Raw genomic sequence first — 19,509 nt, forward strand, 5'->3', positions numbered from 1 at the left:
AAATTCACATGAATCATAGAGAAGCCAAGCTCACAATAGAAGATTACAAGTCTAAGCATTAAAAGTATTTAAACTAATATGATTTTAGAGTAGCAAACTACCAAAAAGAAAAAAAACCCAAAAACATCTGGAGGATACAGCTGCTGGATATAAGCACAGACAGTTGACTGACTGTCAAAACCACAAGATTTGTCATTTTTTTTTTAAGATTAAAGAGTATTTATCTTTATGAACCTGCTGATCTCTTCCACTTTGTCATATTCTTCCATCTGGTCCAAGTAGTTAGATGCTGGTCCTCTGATCTGTTTTCTTGGAAAATCCGGAAAGCACAACCCACCATCTTTCCTTGCATAGTAAAAGCAAAACTCATCAGCAGCAGTTTGAAGGAACCCTTTAAAAAAATATAAAAAGACTCATTAGAATATTTAGTGTCATAGTAAAAATACCCTATTTGAAAGATTAAACATCGGAAAAAGAATTTTTAGAAACTATATGAATATTTTAAGGAAACGTATAGACAAAAATAAAAGGAAATAAAAACCCTTTCTTGGCTTGGGATTCCCATTTCTTTTTTAACAAAAATTTAAGAATTGCAGTAAAAGTGAAATCATACTGTGTTGGATATTTTAAAAGGCTCATATGAAATACACATGATACAAACCCAGTATTAATCTTATTATCGCACTGACTCTATTTTCAAGCTTCCCCAGTTACCATATGTTGCACTTCTGAGCTATCTGACCACCATTTAGCAATTTTTCCTACAGTACCAGTAACTTCCCAAGAAGAACAAATTAACATCAAGAAAGAGATAGACCATCAGGTGCCACTTTGGTCATTTTATAATTCTTATTGTGTTGTCACTCACATATAATTGAATAATAAATCTAATGAATATCACAAGGTCACTACATGCTATAATAAATGACTGACTCACTGTGCAATGATCAAACAGTGAATTGATGCTAATAACAGAGGCTTCATTTTCAAATATATAGGTGCATTTTTCCTACACCTCACTTACAGGAGATAATGATTATTTTTAATAAAAAATTATATTTAAAATACCTTTTCAATCTTCTCGAGAATAGCTGACATATCACCCCTCACTGAAAAAAAAAATTATAACAAGCCAAAACAAAAATGCAAAGTAGACTTACTGAAAGGGATCTGAGAGAAAGATGTTTTTACTTTTATTTTTATTAAATATAAACAGCTATATTTGAATAAGAAAGAAGACAGCTTTATGACAAAAAAGAATTTCGACATTAGTTTTACAATTTGAGTTAATAAGGTACTGGTTTTCTGGAGGGAGAGCATATTAATTAACAAGATTCACTTCTATATTCTGATGATTTCTGCTATCAAAATATGATGTTGCTACCACAGTTGACTTTCTATCATGTCCTAAATTCCTGCTCCTGGTCTCAGACCCTTTAATTATGCCTAACGTTTTGATTTTAATCTAACAAATTAGATTACTGTATCATCAATTTTGTGATAAAGGCATCTGGTAACTGAGCTGAAGTTTAGAAATTGTATAATGGATGCAGGTTTGCAAGGATTTCTAAGAACAAGAATTTGGGGACAACCAAGTGAAGGTTATCCATGGAACATAAAAGACATCAAAAGTTCATTTTCTGTGAGCTTGATCTAGGTCTCCTCAAACCTAAAACCAATCTTAGAAGCTGAGGGTCTCAAATGGTTAAAACTTGATGTACATTTTGACTTAATGTTTGGATGAAATGCATCACCCCTAAATTTCTGAGATAGACTCTTCAAGGCCAATATCTAACCAGGCTATTGGGAAACATCTCTTTGGGAACCAGGCAAGTAAGAGCAGATGTCCATGGGAGCATGTTCATGGGAGGGAGGCGGGGAGGCGGGGCCAGAAAAAAGAGGCTTGGCAGCTGGGAAGGGTGCTCCATGGGAGGGGCAAGGCAGCTGGAAGTTCATCTTTCTTTGAAGAAGTTCAGGGATTAGAAATTGGGAAGAGGAATGAAGGCTGCAGCAGCATTTACGCATCTTCAGCAATTCACTGCGGGCAAAGGATAAGTGTCTTCTCCACTCATTAATGGCTAAGCATATGGATGAAAAATGCCTAGTCGTGTTAAACAAGTTTGCTTGAGGTAAAAAGAAGAGAAGGAAAACTGAGTTGTTAAATCAAACTTTTCGCAGTTTTGGGCTAGATCTTTTTTTGGAGAGATATATATATATTTACCATCAGGCGGCAAGATCTCCATGCCAATATTACCCATGCAGGAATACCATCATACTCTGGATATATTTATAACTGAACGTGTATACGAGAAATTTTGTTTTAATGTGATGTTTGCCTGCAGGGTCACAGGAAAATTTCAAAGTACAATTCAGAAGAAATTTCGAGTTTGCTTTTTTAAAAAATATCTGTATTCTAGCATTACTGTCTGCAAACCAATACCATCTGAAGGGGAAACTACCATCTGAAGGGGAAACTAATGAACAATGCTGGTGGCTGATTCCATTTGATAAGGAATTATTAGCTGGGGACAAACAGGAGGAAATGAGAAATCATTTTCAAGTGGAACATCTGAAGATTAATGAGTGCAGATTCATAAACTCTGTGGCTCCAGAGGTATTATGCTCTGTTAGCAAATTACAAAAACAAAACAAAACACCAGAATGTTAACAATGAATTACTCCTAGCTTTTTACAGAATCTAGACTAACTGAATAATCTAGGCATGGAGGAGGGAGTGAACTCAGAACTCTTCCACGTAAAAATATAGGCATTTTTCTTACAATTATGGCATTTGAATGGAAATATCTAATACTTTTATTAATGCTTTACCTTCAATGATTCAATTTTGCAGACAGTGACGAATAAGATATATTTTGCTGTGAAGAGCTAAAGGGGATCTGGTTTCAGGACATTGGGCTAACATTTATTGCCAGGGAAGACGTTATTTACCAAATGGTACCCTTCTGTTTGGAAGTATACACTGAAGAGCATTTTACTGAAAGTGAGTGTTATGGATCATCATCATATCAAGTCTACTAATGAAGGAAGTACGCTGATTATTCCAGCAGCTGTTTTTTTTGTTTTTTTTTGACTCCTGATAATTTATCAAATATCTTGGACCTGTAACTATTCTCCTGGATCATGAACCCAATCCTACTACACCACAAAGCACCCTATAAAATACTGACATGTAAATAAATATTCTCTGTGGAGTATTCTAAGCTCTAGTTTTCTCTCAGCATGTATGAGAGAGAAAAGTTATTTTTCCTCATTATATCTGCTGTTCATCACAATAAGGAAAAAACTCACTGTAGAGGTAGTGAATGTATCCATCCATTCCTTCTGGTTTGCTCTCCCGGGGATTAATAAGACACATATGTAAGATATCTGACTGGGGTCAGGAGTGGCTATGAACTAGAGAAACTCAGTGGAATCAAACCCTTGACCTTGGCCTCATTAGCAACAGGATTAAACCAATTGAACTAACTGTATACAGACATTTCACACAATAACCTACAGCTGAGGAGACGATAGTCCAAGAGTGATAAAAATCATTATGATAATGGGTGTAAAGGAAAAAGCAAGGCCAGTAGATGTCCTTTTATATGCTTTCCACAGTGTATTATGTCATCACTTAGAGAAGCAAAGCATCCACTCTGTCCATCATAATTCAGGTAGGAGAAAAGACCCATGGTGTTGAGCAAGGAGCTCCTGTGTTTTTTTAACAAAATATTGGTATTTTCCAATAAGTTGTAAAAATGTAAGTTTTAAGCATTTACTTCCTTAAGTAAATTCACAACTGGAGAATATTATGATTACTAAAACACTGGTGTAGCCTCACTATATTGATTTTTAACTTCTTTTTTCATTTTTGGGAAAATAAGCAGACCATGAATATTTCTGAATTAAAGTTGCTAGAAAGTAGCTATCTTTCAGCTATATTTATTCTAAAGCCACTAGCGCTTTCTTAAAGCTATGACGATTTTAGGGACAGCAAAGGGATAATCATTTATATATTTATTTCTTTACGTATTGGGCAATGAAGATGTCTCTGGAATTATTTTCTGTCTCCCAACTCCTTTCAGCATTTGCCTTCTCTCAGCAAAATATATCCCTTAGGGTACCCTCCTCTTCATGTTTTTGATTTGCAGAAAGATGAGGCTATTAATGAGGATAGTTAAAATATGTTGACTTGTTTCCTATAAAAAAACTACAAAGTAGCTGTTTTCCACAATTTTGAACTTCAGAGAAAAGTAAACCATGTCATTAAATAGACTTAAGAAGGTAAAATTGTTACAAATCTGCTTTTTGAGCAATTTCTGAAAAATGCGTGTTCGCAAAATGAGTCTTCTAGAATTCTCAAGAGCCTTCTGGGTTGGGGGCAAGGGCTGAGGGGAGGATTACCATCTTATTCATCATACTTTAGGAAATGGTAACCTACAAGCCAAGGATCAGTCTGGCTAACAAATTGATTAACATAAGTAACACAAAGAGCGTGTTATTACAGCTCACTTTGGGGACAAGTATTTAGAGCAATGATGAGCATTTGACGGATGCAGAGAAGCCCCCTCCGCTTGCTGCTAAAGCCTGCTTAGCCCGTCCCTGGAAAGGACTGTTGCTGCTCCATCCACCACTGGAGTGGAGCTTTCATCTGGTTATCTTTCAAGGCAGCCTGGGTGGCCACCAAAAGCACTTGACATCTTGATGCACTTCAGCAGTTTTACATATACACAAACTTTGTAGAAAAATAAATTTGTCATTCGTCACCACATATGTTGTTCTGGGGAGTGAGGTGCTTGCAGTTCTGGCTCCTGAGCTGTTTGCTGTTCTCTCTCTTTCACTGGATATTGCTTTTTGTTGTTTGTTTTGGAAGCTAAAATAACTTCAGATACATGAAGACCCCCACAGATGACTCCCTAAACCCAGCTCAGTTACATTTATCTCAAGGAGATCAAGGTAGATGAAAATGCTAAGTGTTGATATCACTTTCAACTTACAGCGGTAAAGGCAAACCTTCAAGACTTGAAATTTGCAGCAAACCTTTATGGGACCTAATCTGTTATCACTTCTCGGCAGGCCATCTAGGCAACCGTGACCTATTCTACTTCGCTTTGGGGAATGTGATAAAGAGGAAAAAACAGCTGGTTTAAGAAAAGCCTTAGAAACATGGCAGTAGTTTAGAAAGACAATAATAATATTTTCACATTGAATGGGTGTAGATACATGTTATGGTACACCAAAGGGAGCAAGCAACCCTAGTCAAAATGTTTTCTTAAGTTATTAAGAGAGCTCTATAAAAAAAGACAAAAAAACTATACTTTTCTGGGTCAGAGAAAAAAGGGAAATGTGTATAGCAGTGAAAAAAATTCTCCAAGTGCATCCTATAGTTCTTAAAAAGCTTGTCTTTTCCTTCGATACTATTTAGTTTTATAAACTGTTAGCTTCAGTAGATTTATTTGTGTGTGACTTTGCCTAACTAAACAGAATCTGTCTCGTTAAATTCTCTTCTACCTCTATGTTGATTCTTCCAACTAAGGCAATAACAACCAGAGTTTACAAACTTTTGATGGTAAAATTAATCAATGCCCAAGCATCTATACATTTATTAGGGTCCAAAATATGATAGTGACCAGGTATATTTTCGACACTGTAGCATAAGAACGTCTATGTCTATCCTATCACCTTCTCCTGAGGCTCAGTTTTTCTCATCTATCAAATGGAGATGACCCTATTTTTTTTATTTTTTTTTTGGTGAGGAAGATTGTCCCTGAGCTAACGTCTGTGCCAATCTTCCTCTATTTTGTATGTGGGACGCCGCCACAACATGGCTTGATGGGTGGTGTGTAGGTCCACGCCTACGGTCCAAACCCATGAACCCCGGGCTGCTGAAGCGGAGCATGTGAACTTAACCACACCACCAGGCCAGCCCCCGATATGACCCCACTCTTTTCCTACCTACCTCACAGGGTTTTGGAGGAGCAAATTAGTCACTATATGTGAAAGTGCTTTGAAAGGTGTTACTTTTTTGGATTTCTAATCATACTTAAGGAAATATGTTAAAAGTCAGTGGACAGCCTGCACTTACATATCAGCTTGCAGAAAAGGAGGCTGTCTTGATATTGACGCAGATGGGTAAAGAAGACACCGACAAGAAATTTGTGCTGATAATCCAATGCGTGTAAAGATTACTAACTGTATTATCAGTTTAACAAGAGATGTAAAACATTTCAACAAAACAATATACCATTTGTAGACTGAAATGACAGTAATCCTTTTAGCAGCAATAAAAGGTCACACATTTGGAAAGGTTAATTATGAACTAAAAACAGGTATTTTGAAAGGCAAGATAAACTTTACACTCTCGTAAGCAAGCATTTAAGAACAAATATCTTGTAAGGATTTTCTGCAGGAGTTTATTTCATTGATCCATTTTTTACCTGGAATGTGGCCACGGCAAGTATAAAAGAATTCTTTGCAATAGTCTTTGCAGAGCAAGGGAAGTTCTAGATCTCTTTCCAAGGCTTCTCTCTCAGGTGAGTGGAACAGGCTCTGCGAGTGTGGAGAGCACAGCGCACACTTGATTTCTTCCAGTAACTTCCCGCATTCTGTGTTGTTGGTGACAGAAAATATCTGAAAGCCATAAATCAGAAACACACTTCTTTTTAGTTATGTGAAGTTAGGTTTAGTTATATTTTTTTGTAATCATGTAAGTATAAAAGTATAATTTAGCCAATTCAGTTGTCTGAAAAGAATTACCATATTACAATACAGAATACCTTTGTAAGGATACAGTCCAGTCTCTTGGGCTGGGATGGGAAAGCAAAGGTAAAGATGCACGAAAGTGCTTCTTACTCTTGCAAATCAAAGTCTGTTCACCTGTCTTTCAGGTGTGAAAAACTAAATGACAATTATACTTAGGCCCTTTAACCCTTTATCACTTTACTCAGCCTCAGCGTGTATACCGACTGATATCTAACTTTAAAACTCCGAAACACCTTTATCCAACTGTATGTAAAGCAGAATTTTTTAAGACATGGCTTATTTGTGCTTTAGGTGAAAATCTATTTCACTCCTGAAATTCCTAATATGATATTCTCAAAAATGTTACTTAAGTTACATTTTCCTAATTTCAATTAATTTTCAATCCATGTATTGCACAGGGAAAGTTTTCTGAAGTAGGAGAAATCTCTCTCTTTCATGTTCTATAAAAATAATATCTGAAGCTGAATAAAACAGGTTTAAGACCAATTTTTATTATTCATTTTATTAGAGCCAGGAAAAACCATCTAACTAGTTCCTCAGGTATGTTATATGCATGAATAAACACAAGAGTTTAATAAAAGTGCTTTTGTACAGTATCTAGTGAGTTTTAGTGAAAAAATGCATATTTTATCCTTATTTATACAGTATTATGTCTTTTATTTCAGTAAGACCAATTTGGGAATTATTGATTCATTGAGATTAGTAACTGGTAGATAAAATTAGGTCTCAGTGTCTAGTATTAACTTTAAAAAATTGACTTCAGGAGTTTCTCTAATAAATATATAAGATAATATCAGCACAATATTTGAGACATGAAATGTAGCACTGTCTAAATCAAGCATTGATTTTTCGTTTTAAAAAACACTATAATGGGGTTGAATTTTATACTTTTTCCTAGTTTATATAACTATATTTATACTGAATTATTTCTTTAGAACTATGAATTGAAATTAACATTTTAAACTCTAGATCATTGTTTAAAGCAAATATTTCATTCACAAGTTGAGGTTCTAATTTGAGTAAATTGTATGGCTTCTATTTTTTAGGATAAAGATAATCTAGGTGATCACAAAATTTGGATCTGCAAGAGCAAAGCAACCAAAAAAAATCATTAAATACAAAAAGCCTGCTGAACCTTCAGCATTGCAGTAATTGAAAGTCCCACAGAAGTTACCCCATTGTGGGGGGAAAAAAAATACATATGATGTGTTGTAACTATGTACGATATTCAGAAAAGTTATTACTAATCACAATTATATTTACATTTTGATTTTTATCAATTTATTTAAATAACAATTGCTTAAATGGTTAAAGTTTTCTAAAAGGAAACACACACCAGACACTTAGAATTTGCATTCCAAGAATGTTTTAAATGTCTTTTATTGTCCATACTCTGGCAGACCTCACCAGATCTATTCAATATTAATACTGTTCAACTTTGTTTATCATACAGCAGTCCACTAAGAACAAAACAACTGCACGATGCTGAAGCCACCTCCTTTGCTGGCTGAAAATCTGGAATGTAATTACCTCTGGTTTTATGGAGAATATGCACACTTCCATTTTTTATAGCTGAAACAAAATGATCCCCATATACTCTCCCAGCTGCTATCCAGGAAGAGCTTGATTTTAGTGCCTAAAGAATTTTGTCTTTTACAATTTTTGGAATGTGTCCTGGCCACAAGATCTCTCATCAAAAGTTTCAGAAATAGGATTCAATAAATTATCTGAAATCAAGTATAATATTATTCTTTGTAAAGTTTCATGCTGTTCTGGCCCAGCAGGATGGTAACATTTTGCTCTGTGTGAGGTCTGCAGTGTAAATACCTATTTGAAGATAGATAGAGCCATCATTCTGGCTTTGGTTTCAATGAACCAATAGTCTTACTGAAGTCAATTAAACTGACTCAGCCCAAGCTGCAACACTGTTTTAGACAGATGAGTACTGGTGTGTGTAGGATATTTTTTCTTCTTTTTTGCCTATGTGTCTGTGTCTATAGAGGTCTTTTACTTTACGTCTGACAATGTCATCAATCTTAAGAAGAAATTTAAGCTAATTTCCTGTTTCGATTTTTAAAAGCCATACATGAAACCATCAAATCATAGTGGTTTAAACTAAATATACTTTGGACATCATGTAAAACTTCGAAACATTATTACAGCATGCCTAGTAATGATTGTGGCTGTTGCTGACTAATTTATAACATCTGGCAGGTCATCCTTTAATCTTCAGCCACATGAAAGTAAAATCCATAGAAGAAAGGTACGATAAATACGGGAAGACACAGCGAAGCGTGCCCTACAACTATAGCTTATCAACAAATAGTAAAATGGGTGACAGAGACCTTCTGTATTTCTCTTTATTTATCAAGTAACTAAACAAAGAGGATAAAAAGGCACCCACATGGGTTGGATGAGCAGACAAAAGGAGAAAATACATGACAGCATATTAAGATGTCGCGTTAAGATGACTTGGTACACAAAAAGTTATTTCTAAAAATCATATGCCTACAAGGTTGTTCAGCTGTTGGGTGGAACACATGCGTCTCTGGACTATAGTGCTGGATTATGTCATTAAAGAGTTCAGTTTCAATTTTAGGCTAATATGTAAATAGATCATTGTACTAAGGCAGCTGTTAAAGGGACCCCAGGATGAGTTATTTGTTTAGTTGGATGTGTTCAACAATAGCCTTTGTCCCTGAAAGAGCCAGAGCAAACAAATGATTGTAAAAGGGCACACTTGAAAACAATTACTTTTCACCCATTCCTTGACAGCTTTGGCTGTGAAACCACCCAAGGTAGAGAGAGCTTCTATGCCTCTGTGGCTACAAGTCAAGTTTTAGAAATGGGGGTATTTCAGATGGTTGTGGATTCAATTTGGCTAATGGGAATTAGATTCTTTTAGCATGTTGTATTTAAGAGCTGCAAAAATATTGCTGAGACAATATAACTTCCTAAATTTTGGCAGTACTTATTTATAAGGGTAGTTAACCATCATGTTACAATAAACAAAATTATTAAAATATACAAAAAATTAAAATATAAAAGCATAATACCATGACTAAGGAATTGAAGTCAATGCTAGTTCATTAAAGAAAATGTGTTGGTCTAGAAACTGGATTTAATTGCACAGCTGTGCATGCTCAATATTCCTACCTAGTTTGCTACTATCTGTTTGTTTATGAAGTTTCTTCTCATAGGAAAAAGCTACTCCTATAGTTTCTGGAAAAGTTGCAGAAATCTTTCTGGGGAAAAAAAATTTTTCGTAAACAAAAAGGGCCCTTTCAAATAGCCATCATCTCTCCTGTACACACATTATGAAATAAGACCCTAACATATATTATAAGCCAGGAAGGCTTAGGGGAAAAAAGGGAAACACTGAAGTTTATTATAAAATAACATGTTTTAAAAACTATTAAAACCTGAGAACTAATATAGGTCAAGAATGCATCTGCGTAGCTATATCAAATCTCTGTTTTGAACAATTTGAGTATTGTTGGTTTATAAACCACTTGTAACGGAACCAGCAAAGTCTAGTGTACCAAATTTAATTCAGACACATTTTCCAAATGAGTAGGGGTTTGTTGAAGATTGGAAGCATGTAAAACGGAAAGGAATGTGGATAGCTAACGTAGCAGATTGCTTCCTAAAGAATGATTTCTTTAAAAAAATTTTTTATATAACTTCTCTTAAGGGTTCTAACTCCCCTCAGTTCCCCCCTCCCAGCTCCCCACTATATGCAGTTAAGAACAAAATTTTCATTCCTCATGTTCTTGTAAGTTCAGTACTGCAGGGGTCTGCAGATCATCGGTCTACTCACAGTGTACATTGTACACAGGGAGACTTCATGGCAAATATTTCCTATCCTTTCTCTGAATTTCTTGGTTCTTCTGGGCTCCTGGTAAAATCCTGCAGATGATGTGAATGTAGCTATTTTGAGATTTAATTCAATTACAACACAGGAGCTTAATGACATTGTTGTGAATAAAACGCTGAAATATCTGTTCCCTGAGTCTCAGACTCCTGCTGCATATGGTAAGAATAAAGAGAGAGTTGCAGCTGAAAACCTGTAGCAAGACAGTTCTCACTCATCTGGGAATAGAGGGAGTTGGACAAATGCTCCCTCAAAAGGCATGAACATTTGGACAGAGCTGGGGACTGAAAGAGAATGATGTTCTCTAGTTTCACCCATTAGTGAACCAACTAACAAACACAATGGTGTTGTTGTTATTCTTTTGCCATAAGCAACAGGACTCTGTGTGTGGGCAGCAGTTTAGTGGGGAGGAGGATAAGTCGACCCCTTTTTGTCCTATTGATTTTTTCCTATTTGCATGACTTGAGCAAATTAAATGATGCAATATGGCTTTTTGTTACAAAACAAAGTGAGAGATACCACCCAGACACATATGTTGATTCGTAGGAGCTGTTTACATGAGAATAGAGTGAAATCTACCGTGAACTGAGCATAAAAATTAGATTCAGCCTGGGTATTTTTTTTTTTTTTTTTTTATGCCTGGGCCAGCAAGGCTGAAGCACAAGTTTTCCAAGTCTCTCAGACCTTGACAACTGCAGTGTTGTAACAGAGGAATTCTTAATTAAACCTAAAATGGGGAAGGGGAGGGGAAGCAAAGACACCTGATTGTTTATTTCACGTGCAGTGGTTGTTAATGACGTGATCCCACAGTCTTTCCTTGGAGTACAGTAGAGAGCACACATTACTGCATCCCATGGCGAGAAAGATCTTGCAAACTCAAAAATAAGTATGTCTTTTCACTCAACCAACAGTATTTTCATATTTGTTTAAACTTATTAACACAAGGAAAACGTAAATGCCATTACTCCTAAAACAAGTCTCTGGAGATCTTCCTAGACAACTATCATTGAAACTTGAATTTATAATGTTACAAAACATTACACACTGAGACGGAGAATCGTCTCAGTTTTACGTGATAAATACGCCCCAGCAAAATCTTTCCCCAGTTTTTCGGGATTTCAACTGGAGTACCAGTTCCTTTTCGCTGTTGAACTATTGCAAGGCAAGACAACCCCCTCCGACGGGGCTGGGGATCATAAACCAACCATGCTTCAACATCCTTTACGATTCAATCCTCTCCCTAACCGAGCACGTGGAGAAAACTGCACGAATCTTTTTACTCTAGAAAAATAAACCGGAAGCCACAGTCACCTTAATTTACAGTTTCACCGCAGCCAATGCCCAATTAGATCCAAAACACACCGTTAATCGTGATTCTTTTAAAATATTTACCCAGCCAAGAATTCGGGTACCGCAGAAGCTCCTCTTTTCTGAGACAGGCAGTTTTGCACAGCATCCCGACCGCGGACTCTTGGGGGCGGGAGAGGCATCTGCGCACCCCAGAGGAACACACAACGGAATCACGCTGGAGCTTTAGAAAAGTTATCAAAAAGAACTCCCCAAACAAGTTTTGCCCTTCTTACAGCCACCAGCATTGCCGGAGCCACGGGGAACCCCACCCAGCATGCCAATCTCGCAACTGCGAGGCGGGTGCGTGCCTACCTTGTTATCCAGGCGCCCTAGCCCCGGGCTGTCACTCCGCAAGCAGCAGGACAGCCGAGGGTAGAAGCCAGCGCACAGCATCTCTCCCCCACTCAGCAGCTCGAGCTGGGACATCATCCGCCTATCTCTCCTTTTCAGGCGCTTCGGGGGGTTCCCATTCAGGCACCTTCTCCTCCTCGCTCCGCTCCCCTCGCTTCTTTCCCCAAACTTAGCATCTCCTTCAAAGAAGCCCAGAGCCACAGCCAGCAGCAGCAGCTTAAAGGAGAGCATCTTCAGCATCGTCTGCCCCGAGCGGCAGGGGCTGGGCGCGGGAGGATGGGGGGGGAACGCCACTGCCCAGCAGGGGCACTAGGGCGCAGCTCCAGGAGCAGGCTGCGGGGCGGCAGGACGCTCGAGAGGCAGAGGGAGGTGGCGGGGGCGAAAATATGTAGAGCGATGCAACTTTGCAAAAAATAAAAGACGAGGCGATGGGTCCAACGCCTTAGGGGAGCCGGAGGAGCGAGATAAAGTTGTGTGGATGACACCGTCTGCAGTTGTGCCAGTGTCAAGTGGGTTAGGGGCTTTCTGCTGCGGCTGGCAAGTGGGAGGAGGAGAAGGAGTTGGAAGAGGAGGAGGAAGAAGAGGAGGAGAAGACGGCCACAGAGCTTCACTTGTCCATGTAACGGGAGTTGTTTAGGTGAGACAGTAGCAGGAACAGAAACGGCGGCGGCGGCGGCGGCGGGGCAGGCGGAGGCAGGGCCAGCGCTGGGCTCTAGATGATGCTGAGGTCTCCTCTGCCGGCGGCTGCAGCTTCTCACACAGCCTCTCATGTTTCGCTCCCTCTTTTCTTCTTCTTTTTAACTAGCGCGCGGGGAGGTGCTGCCACCGCGCGCCCCTTGACGTCACCGCTTCTCGCGCGCCCCCGCCCGGGCTGGGGGGAGGGGAGGGGAGGGGAGGGGGCGGCCCCGGCGCGAGCGCGTCCCCCGGGCCGGCGGCCTCCGGGATGCGGCGGGGAGGGGCCGCGGGCCGCGGCGGCGGACGGAGGGGGCGGTCCCCGCGGAGCCGTCGGAGCCAGCCTCGAGGGCGCGGAACCGAGCGCGCCCGCCTCGCCGTGGCGCCGGGTGGGGGCGTGCACGGCTCCGGTCCTCCCGCCGGCCGGCCTGGGCTGAGGGCGCCGCCCGGAGATGCCCGCCCGCTCCCTCTCCAGCCCGCAGCCCCTCCGCACCGCCCCGGGCTAAAGGCGGCCGAGCTGAGGCTCCGAGAGAAGGTGAGTAAGAGTGGGCTGCGGGAGGTGAGAGGGGAGGGGCCCCTTCCAGGGCCTCCCCCACCCCGGCCCGCCCCTCGCCCGGGGGCAGGAAGGACGGAGTGGGCTGGAGTTGGCGCGAGGAAGCTTTTCGGTCCCTTTCTGGGGCCGCATGGACGCCCCCTGTTCCTTGGTGATTTTCAGTGTGAAGCTCGGGTCGGTAAAGATCTTCCTTGCGGTCTGATTTAGCGGCGGGGGACCAACCCAGATGCTGCGAGCCGCTGAGTAGGTTGAGATGGTTTGAAGACTGTTCCGAGAAGAGGTACCATCCTCGCCTAAGGTCCTGCACGCTACTGAAGCGGCACAAGCGCGTGTGCGTGGGGTGAGGTGGGGTGTCGGGCTGGGAATGCCTCCCGGAGGGACTGCCCCCGCCTGGGCTTGCTGGCCCGGGACGCCCCTTTCGAAGCCCCCACCTGTGCCCTGGAGTTCAGCAGGGCTCCTTTGACGTCTCCCCGCCCAACCCCCACTCCCCTCCGGAAGGCAGGAACGCAGAGTCTCCGGCCCCAGGTGGACGCGAGAAGAAGCTGGCTGCGGAATCACCGTTCGTTTTAAGTGGGGGGAAAAAAAAATTTCCCAGGGACATTTCCCCAGGGGTGTAAATAGAGGTGTTAGTTCTGGAGGAAGAATTAGTAGCAAGTTTGCCGTCGTCCAGAAGCCAGTTGCCCTACGTATCCCGTGTACCTAAATAAATTAACCTTTCCCTCAGCTAGACAAAGTCTGCGTAAAGAAAGTATTTCTAAAAAGATCTGTGCCTCATCTAGAGTGGTGACGACGTTTACGGGATCCCAGTAAGCTGGCATCAGGACAAGCCTCTACCGAGTTGCACACAATGTGCTTTCTGCCCACGTGAGTATTTAACAGGGGAGCTGATTCTCTGGTAGATGGATTCTTAAAGAGGAGATAAGGCGGTTTTCCCATTTTGGCAGTGGAGGAATGTTCGCCATATTTGGATTTGCTTCTCAGACATGGATTTCACCAAGCTGATGTGAAAGTTGGTGATGGTGAGGTGGAGAGCTCATTAAACTAATTACTGTTAAAGTGGTCGCAGTGGCTAGATAAGGCTTCTGCCCCTTTTACTTCTTGGGCCCAGATTTACTGGTGGAGCTAGGTTTTTCCCAAAAGGGGTGACCGATTAGAAGAACTGAGAAGAATCTGCTGGGATATCTGGTCCAGTCCTGGGTTCAGTGTAGGACCCCAATAATATACTTAACATTTCACCCAGGGGCTGTTGTATACATGTGACTTTTTATACACATGATTACAAGTGCTACTTTGATCCCACAGACTGCTTTATCTGACATTCTTCCTGCTTTGAGGATTTTTAATATAAAATAAATCATAGAGCTATAAGGACTTTAAGACTTTAAATTCTCATTTAGGAAACAGATCTGGAAATGAATCCCATCAAAGATTAAATTACTTGCCCAATCTCATCTAATTAGATAGTTTAAAAACTAAGACCCTGGGTCCCAATTTAGGTTGCTTTCCACTATCCAAGGCTTTATTCCCAAATACCAGTTTTATGTTCTTTTTCCAAAATAAAAATCCTTTTAAAATTATATTTCAGTGATTTGAGCTCCCACTCCAAGTGATGAACTCATCTTAGTAGTTTTGGAACAGGCCTTACTTATGGTTTGTACTTCAAGATTAAGAACACTTAAAGGTAGCTTAATTTTGGTTTTAAAAAATTATGCACCTGTTATAACCTATGACCCTACGTTTTGAGATATAGAGAGTTTATAAAAGATTACTGAAATGAGACAAACTTGGTCTTTCTTGATACACAGGAGCTAGAATTGATCCCATCTGTTGTTAGTCATGACAGTCAATAAATTGGGTCACTGATGAAATAGCCGAGCTTATTCTCAGTGCCACTGATAGAATGTCCCAGTAGTCCCTGAGCAGTGTTACACAAGTGAACTAACTTCTGATTCTTTTTTTTGCAGAGGGAAATTGCAAAGCTCACCTACAGCCAGATTGTCAACATAATTTTTTAAGAATCAAGAATCAATGTTGGATTATTTCTTAAGATGGAACCTTGAAAGCCCACTTGGAGGCTGCACATCCATCTGCACACTTGAACATGAAAAATGGTCTTCTTCCATCAAGGAGAGCTCCTTCTTCAGCTAAATCATCAGAAGTGGTGAGAAGACGGGACCCCTACCCAACCAGACTCATGCAGACAAATTAAATCAGTCTTTTCCAGCAAGGAATGGAGCTGTACAAGAGTGGCCAGGTTGCTGTCTTCTGCTCCTGCCACGATGGAGTAGCTCCCTCCAGGAATGCCACCCACATGCAGATCATGCCCTGTTCAAGAGACCTGGCTGAGGCAGCTAATGGGACCTAAAATCTTGCCAAGACTCCACTCACTAAGCAGAGTTTATTGGTGCATGGCCATGTCTACCCAGACAATGTGGCTCCTTTTTCTAATTTGCACCAAGGCACCCTGTATGGGCAAAAGGCAGCTCTGACCATCCCACTCTCACATCCCATTCCTATCCAGGATTATATTCCTTACCTCGGATGGATTAAAGATTCTCATGAACAAATTAGGTTTATTGTAAAAGGTGAAATATTTGACCCAAATTGAAATTAATTTCATAGGTAAAGCTCCAAATATTACCATGGATATGAATTATGTATGTATGTATTTATATATGTATGCATATATAGTTATGTGGATACACATTTCTAGGTATCCAAAGTTAGCACAACTTAAATTTGGTAAATACTTAAAATAAAACTATTTTGGGGCCAGCCCTGTGGCTTAGAGGTTAAGTGCGTGCGCTCCGCTACTGGCAGCCTGGGTTCGGATCCTGGGCACGCACTGACGCACCGCTTCTCTGGCTATGCTGAGGCCACATCCAACATACAGCAACTAGAAGGATGTGCAACTATGACATACAACTATCTACTGGGGCTTTGGGGAAAAAAAAGGAGGAGGATTGGCAATAGATGTTAGCTCAGAGCCAGTCTTCCTTAGCAAAATGGGAGGATTAGCATGGATGTTAGCTCAGGGCTGATCTTCCTCACAAAAAAATAAATAAAAAAATAAAACTATTTTGAGTATTGGAATCAGTTTTATATATGTGGATTTCTGGCCTTCACAGAAATATATTCTATTTAATTCCATTACAACAACTATATATTAATTGCCAGGCACTGTGCTAAGCAATATGTAGGCAGTAATGAAAAATAGTAAAACACCCTGCTTCTAGGTAGTTAATAATCTAGTCAGGAAGACAAATGATAAGGTCACAAATAAACTTATGGTTATAAATTGTGGTAAAGGCTATGAAAGAAATGCCAAGATGGAGAATAACAAGGCACATTTATTTCAGATTTAGTGATTGGAAAAAACCTCTCTGTGAAAATGATATTTCAATTGAGATCTGAGGATGAGTCAGAAGGAGTTTATGAAGTGACTCCACCCTGCCGTTTAAAGTATAGAAGCATTTGAATATAGAATAGAATATGATACATTTAAGGGAAAGCAGAGAATAAAGTAGATAACTAAGAAAGGTGAGACTACAGCTGAATTCGTATTGTCATTTATAGACTCCAGGTAACTATTGAAGTTTTACTCATGTATTTGTCATTTCCTTTTGCAAGGAAGGACAAATTGGCTCTTTAAATCCTAGCTTTTCACTCAACTTCTAGGAATTATTTTAGTTCAAACAACCCTTCAGCCGTTGCATCTCATCTAATCAGCACTTATGTATATATTTTCTTTGTTTTCTTTTGCTCATTGTTGATAACTGTCTGAGATTTTTTTTGTACATGGGAGTTGGATATCCATGAGATTGTAAGCTCCATGAGGGCAGGAATTACATTTCCTTCTTTAGTCACCTCAACAGAGTCTAGTTCAGTCTTGTGGTACGGTGACCAACCGCTTAATAAATGCTGTTGATGGGCCAATCTTGTTTGACTTAATACTTTTTAAAGGTTTAAAATGGAGGAAATACTTGCATTTTAAAAATTTTAGATTGTTAAATGGAGGGGAACACACAACCTCAAGTGCAGTATCATTAAGGAATTTCAGGAGACATTGCTCTCAAGTGGTTCCACAGAGGAAAGGCAGCTGACAAAACAGAAGAATAAATACACATCTTTAAAAAATTAAAGATTGGTTATAGTTCAAGCACACTGACACAATGGTAGGGCTGCTAGTAGGAGTTTTTCTACAATTATTCATTCTTTCAAAAGTTGGCACCTGCTGTGTGCCGGACCCTGCTCTGGGCACTGGGGATACAGCTGTGTGCAAAACTTCTCTCATGGAGCAAACTCTCATGGAGCTTTCATCCTAATGGGGCAGACAGATAACAAATGGGTATAGAGTGTGCCAGAAGATGATGAGTGCTATAGAGAAAAGGGACCATGGAGAAAGAGTGCAGGGGTTGAGGGGATTTTTTTTTTTTTTTTTTTTTTTTTTGCTGAGGAAGATTTGCCCAGAGCTAACATCTGTTACCAGTCTTCCTCTATTTTGCGTGTGGGTTGCTGCCATAGCATGGCGGCCGATGAGTGGTATAAGTCCGTGCTGGGGAACTGAACCCAGGCCACAGAAGCAGAGCCTGCTGAACTTAACCACTAGGCCACAGGGCCAGCCCCATAATTTTATATACATTTTCTGGAACAGTGTCTCCTGAGGTAGGGCCAGAGACTTGAAGCAGTGAGCCATGTGCATGTGGATGTCATGCCTGGGGAGGAGCAAGTCAAAGGCCGTGAAGCAAGCTTGCGTAGTGTGTTTAAGGATTAGCAGAGACCTGTGTGACTGGAGCAGAGTGGGTGACAGAGGATATGACAAGAAATGCAGACAGAGAAGGAGCCAGGGGCTTTTACTCTGGATGAAATGCTAGTCACTCAGGGGTCTAGTCAGAAATAAACTGTGCTAGCCATTTCCTTTTTCCACTGAGCGAATTAAATAGAAGAGTGGGTTAAACGTGTGTCAGGAAACTGAAAAAACAGAAAAGGAACACTGAAGTAAAACTAACTGCAGGGAGCAGCTCCCATCTCTGGGGACTGGGGAATGGGGGAGGAGTCGAGGTTAACAGAACCTAGAAGCTGAGGGAGAGCCCTGGTGGTATGGTGGAGGCAGACGGGGCTGCTGCCCAGCTGGTGTGGATACCCCCAAGATGGAGTCAGGCAGTTGATGAGAGTGCTGGAAGAAAACTGGAGACTGGAACCACCCGCCACTGAGGGGATCTGTTTGTTTCTTAGGGATGCCGGAACAAAGAACCACACAGACTAGGTGGCTTCAAACAGCAGAAACGTATTCTCTCCCAGTTCTGGAGGCTGGAAGTCTGAAATCAGTGTCAGCAGGGGTGGTTCCTTCCAAGGGCTATGAGGGAGAATCGTTCTAGGCCTCTTGCCTAGTTCTGGTAGCCTCAGGGGTTCCTTCCTTTGGTTTGTAGATGGTCTTCTCCCTGTGTCTTCACATCCTTTTCCCTCTGCGGGTATCTGTCTGTGTGTCCATGTTTCCCCTCTTTCTAAGGACACCAGTCATATTGGATTAAGGTCCACCTCATCTTAACTTGATCATCTGCGAAGACCTTATTTTCAAATAAGGTTACATTCACAGGTCCTGGTGGTTAGGACTTTAACATCTTTTCGGGGGGACACAATTTAATCCAAAACACAAGATAAGGGGTCATTGCCGGGGTGGCACAGACAGGAACTGCAACGTAAGAGGAAGGAGTAAGCCCTTTCTCTCATCCTTTTCCCTTCCAGCCTCCCTCTTACGCCCTGTCTGCTGGTCAGCAGAGCCCAAGACAGGGATCCTTGGGCAAGTGATGTATTGAAGGAATACTCTCAGGAAAAGGAGAGCGAGTAAGAAGGATAGGGCAGGGGAAGAAAGCCAAGTAATGGTGAAGCTAAGGATGTAAGCTGGAGAGCAGCTTCAGCCTGATCCTACAGGGACCTCTAGAGTGTG

At 40.8% G+C, this 19,509-nt stretch overlaps 1 protein-coding gene and 1 pseudogene across 4 annotated transcripts in view; one reads left to right on the forward strand and one right to left on the reverse strand.

Moving 5' to 3' along the window:
• Positions 1 to 13,592, reverse strand: part of HHIP (hedgehog interacting protein) — a 92,002-nt gene extending 78,410 nt beyond the window's left edge. For all 3 annotated transcript variants that reach the window (XM_087437571.1, XM_014780179.2, XM_004420878.3), the window contains exons 1-3: positions 12,299 to 13,592; positions 6,438 to 6,630; positions 235 to 391 (exon numbers count right to left, since the gene is read on the reverse strand). In XM_087437571.1, the coding sequence (XP_087293697.1) occupies positions 235 to 391; positions 6,438 to 6,630; positions 12,299 to 12,577 (629 nt within the window). In that variant the 5' untranslated portion in view covers positions 12,578 to 13,592. The remainder of the gene's footprint in view (positions 1 to 234; positions 392 to 6,437; positions 6,631 to 12,298) is intronic.
• On the forward strand, positions 12,726 to 17,498 carry LOC147915834 (uncharacterized; annotated as a pseudogene). The gene is made up of 3 exons (XR_015553815.1): positions 12,726 to 13,544; positions 14,342 to 14,426; positions 15,527 to 17,498. The product of XR_015553815.1 is annotated as an uncharacterized LOC147915834 (transcript).
• The last annotated feature ends 2,011 nt before the right edge of the window (positions 17,499 to 19,509 follow it).

Source organism: Ceratotherium simum, chromosome 12 (assembly GCF_057802395.1).
Source record: "Ceratotherium simum simum isolate JZ-2026a chromosome 12, ASM5780239v1, whole genome shotgun sequence".
Taxonomy (NCBI): domain Eukaryota; kingdom Metazoa; phylum Chordata; class Mammalia; order Perissodactyla; family Rhinocerotidae; genus Ceratotherium; species Ceratotherium simum.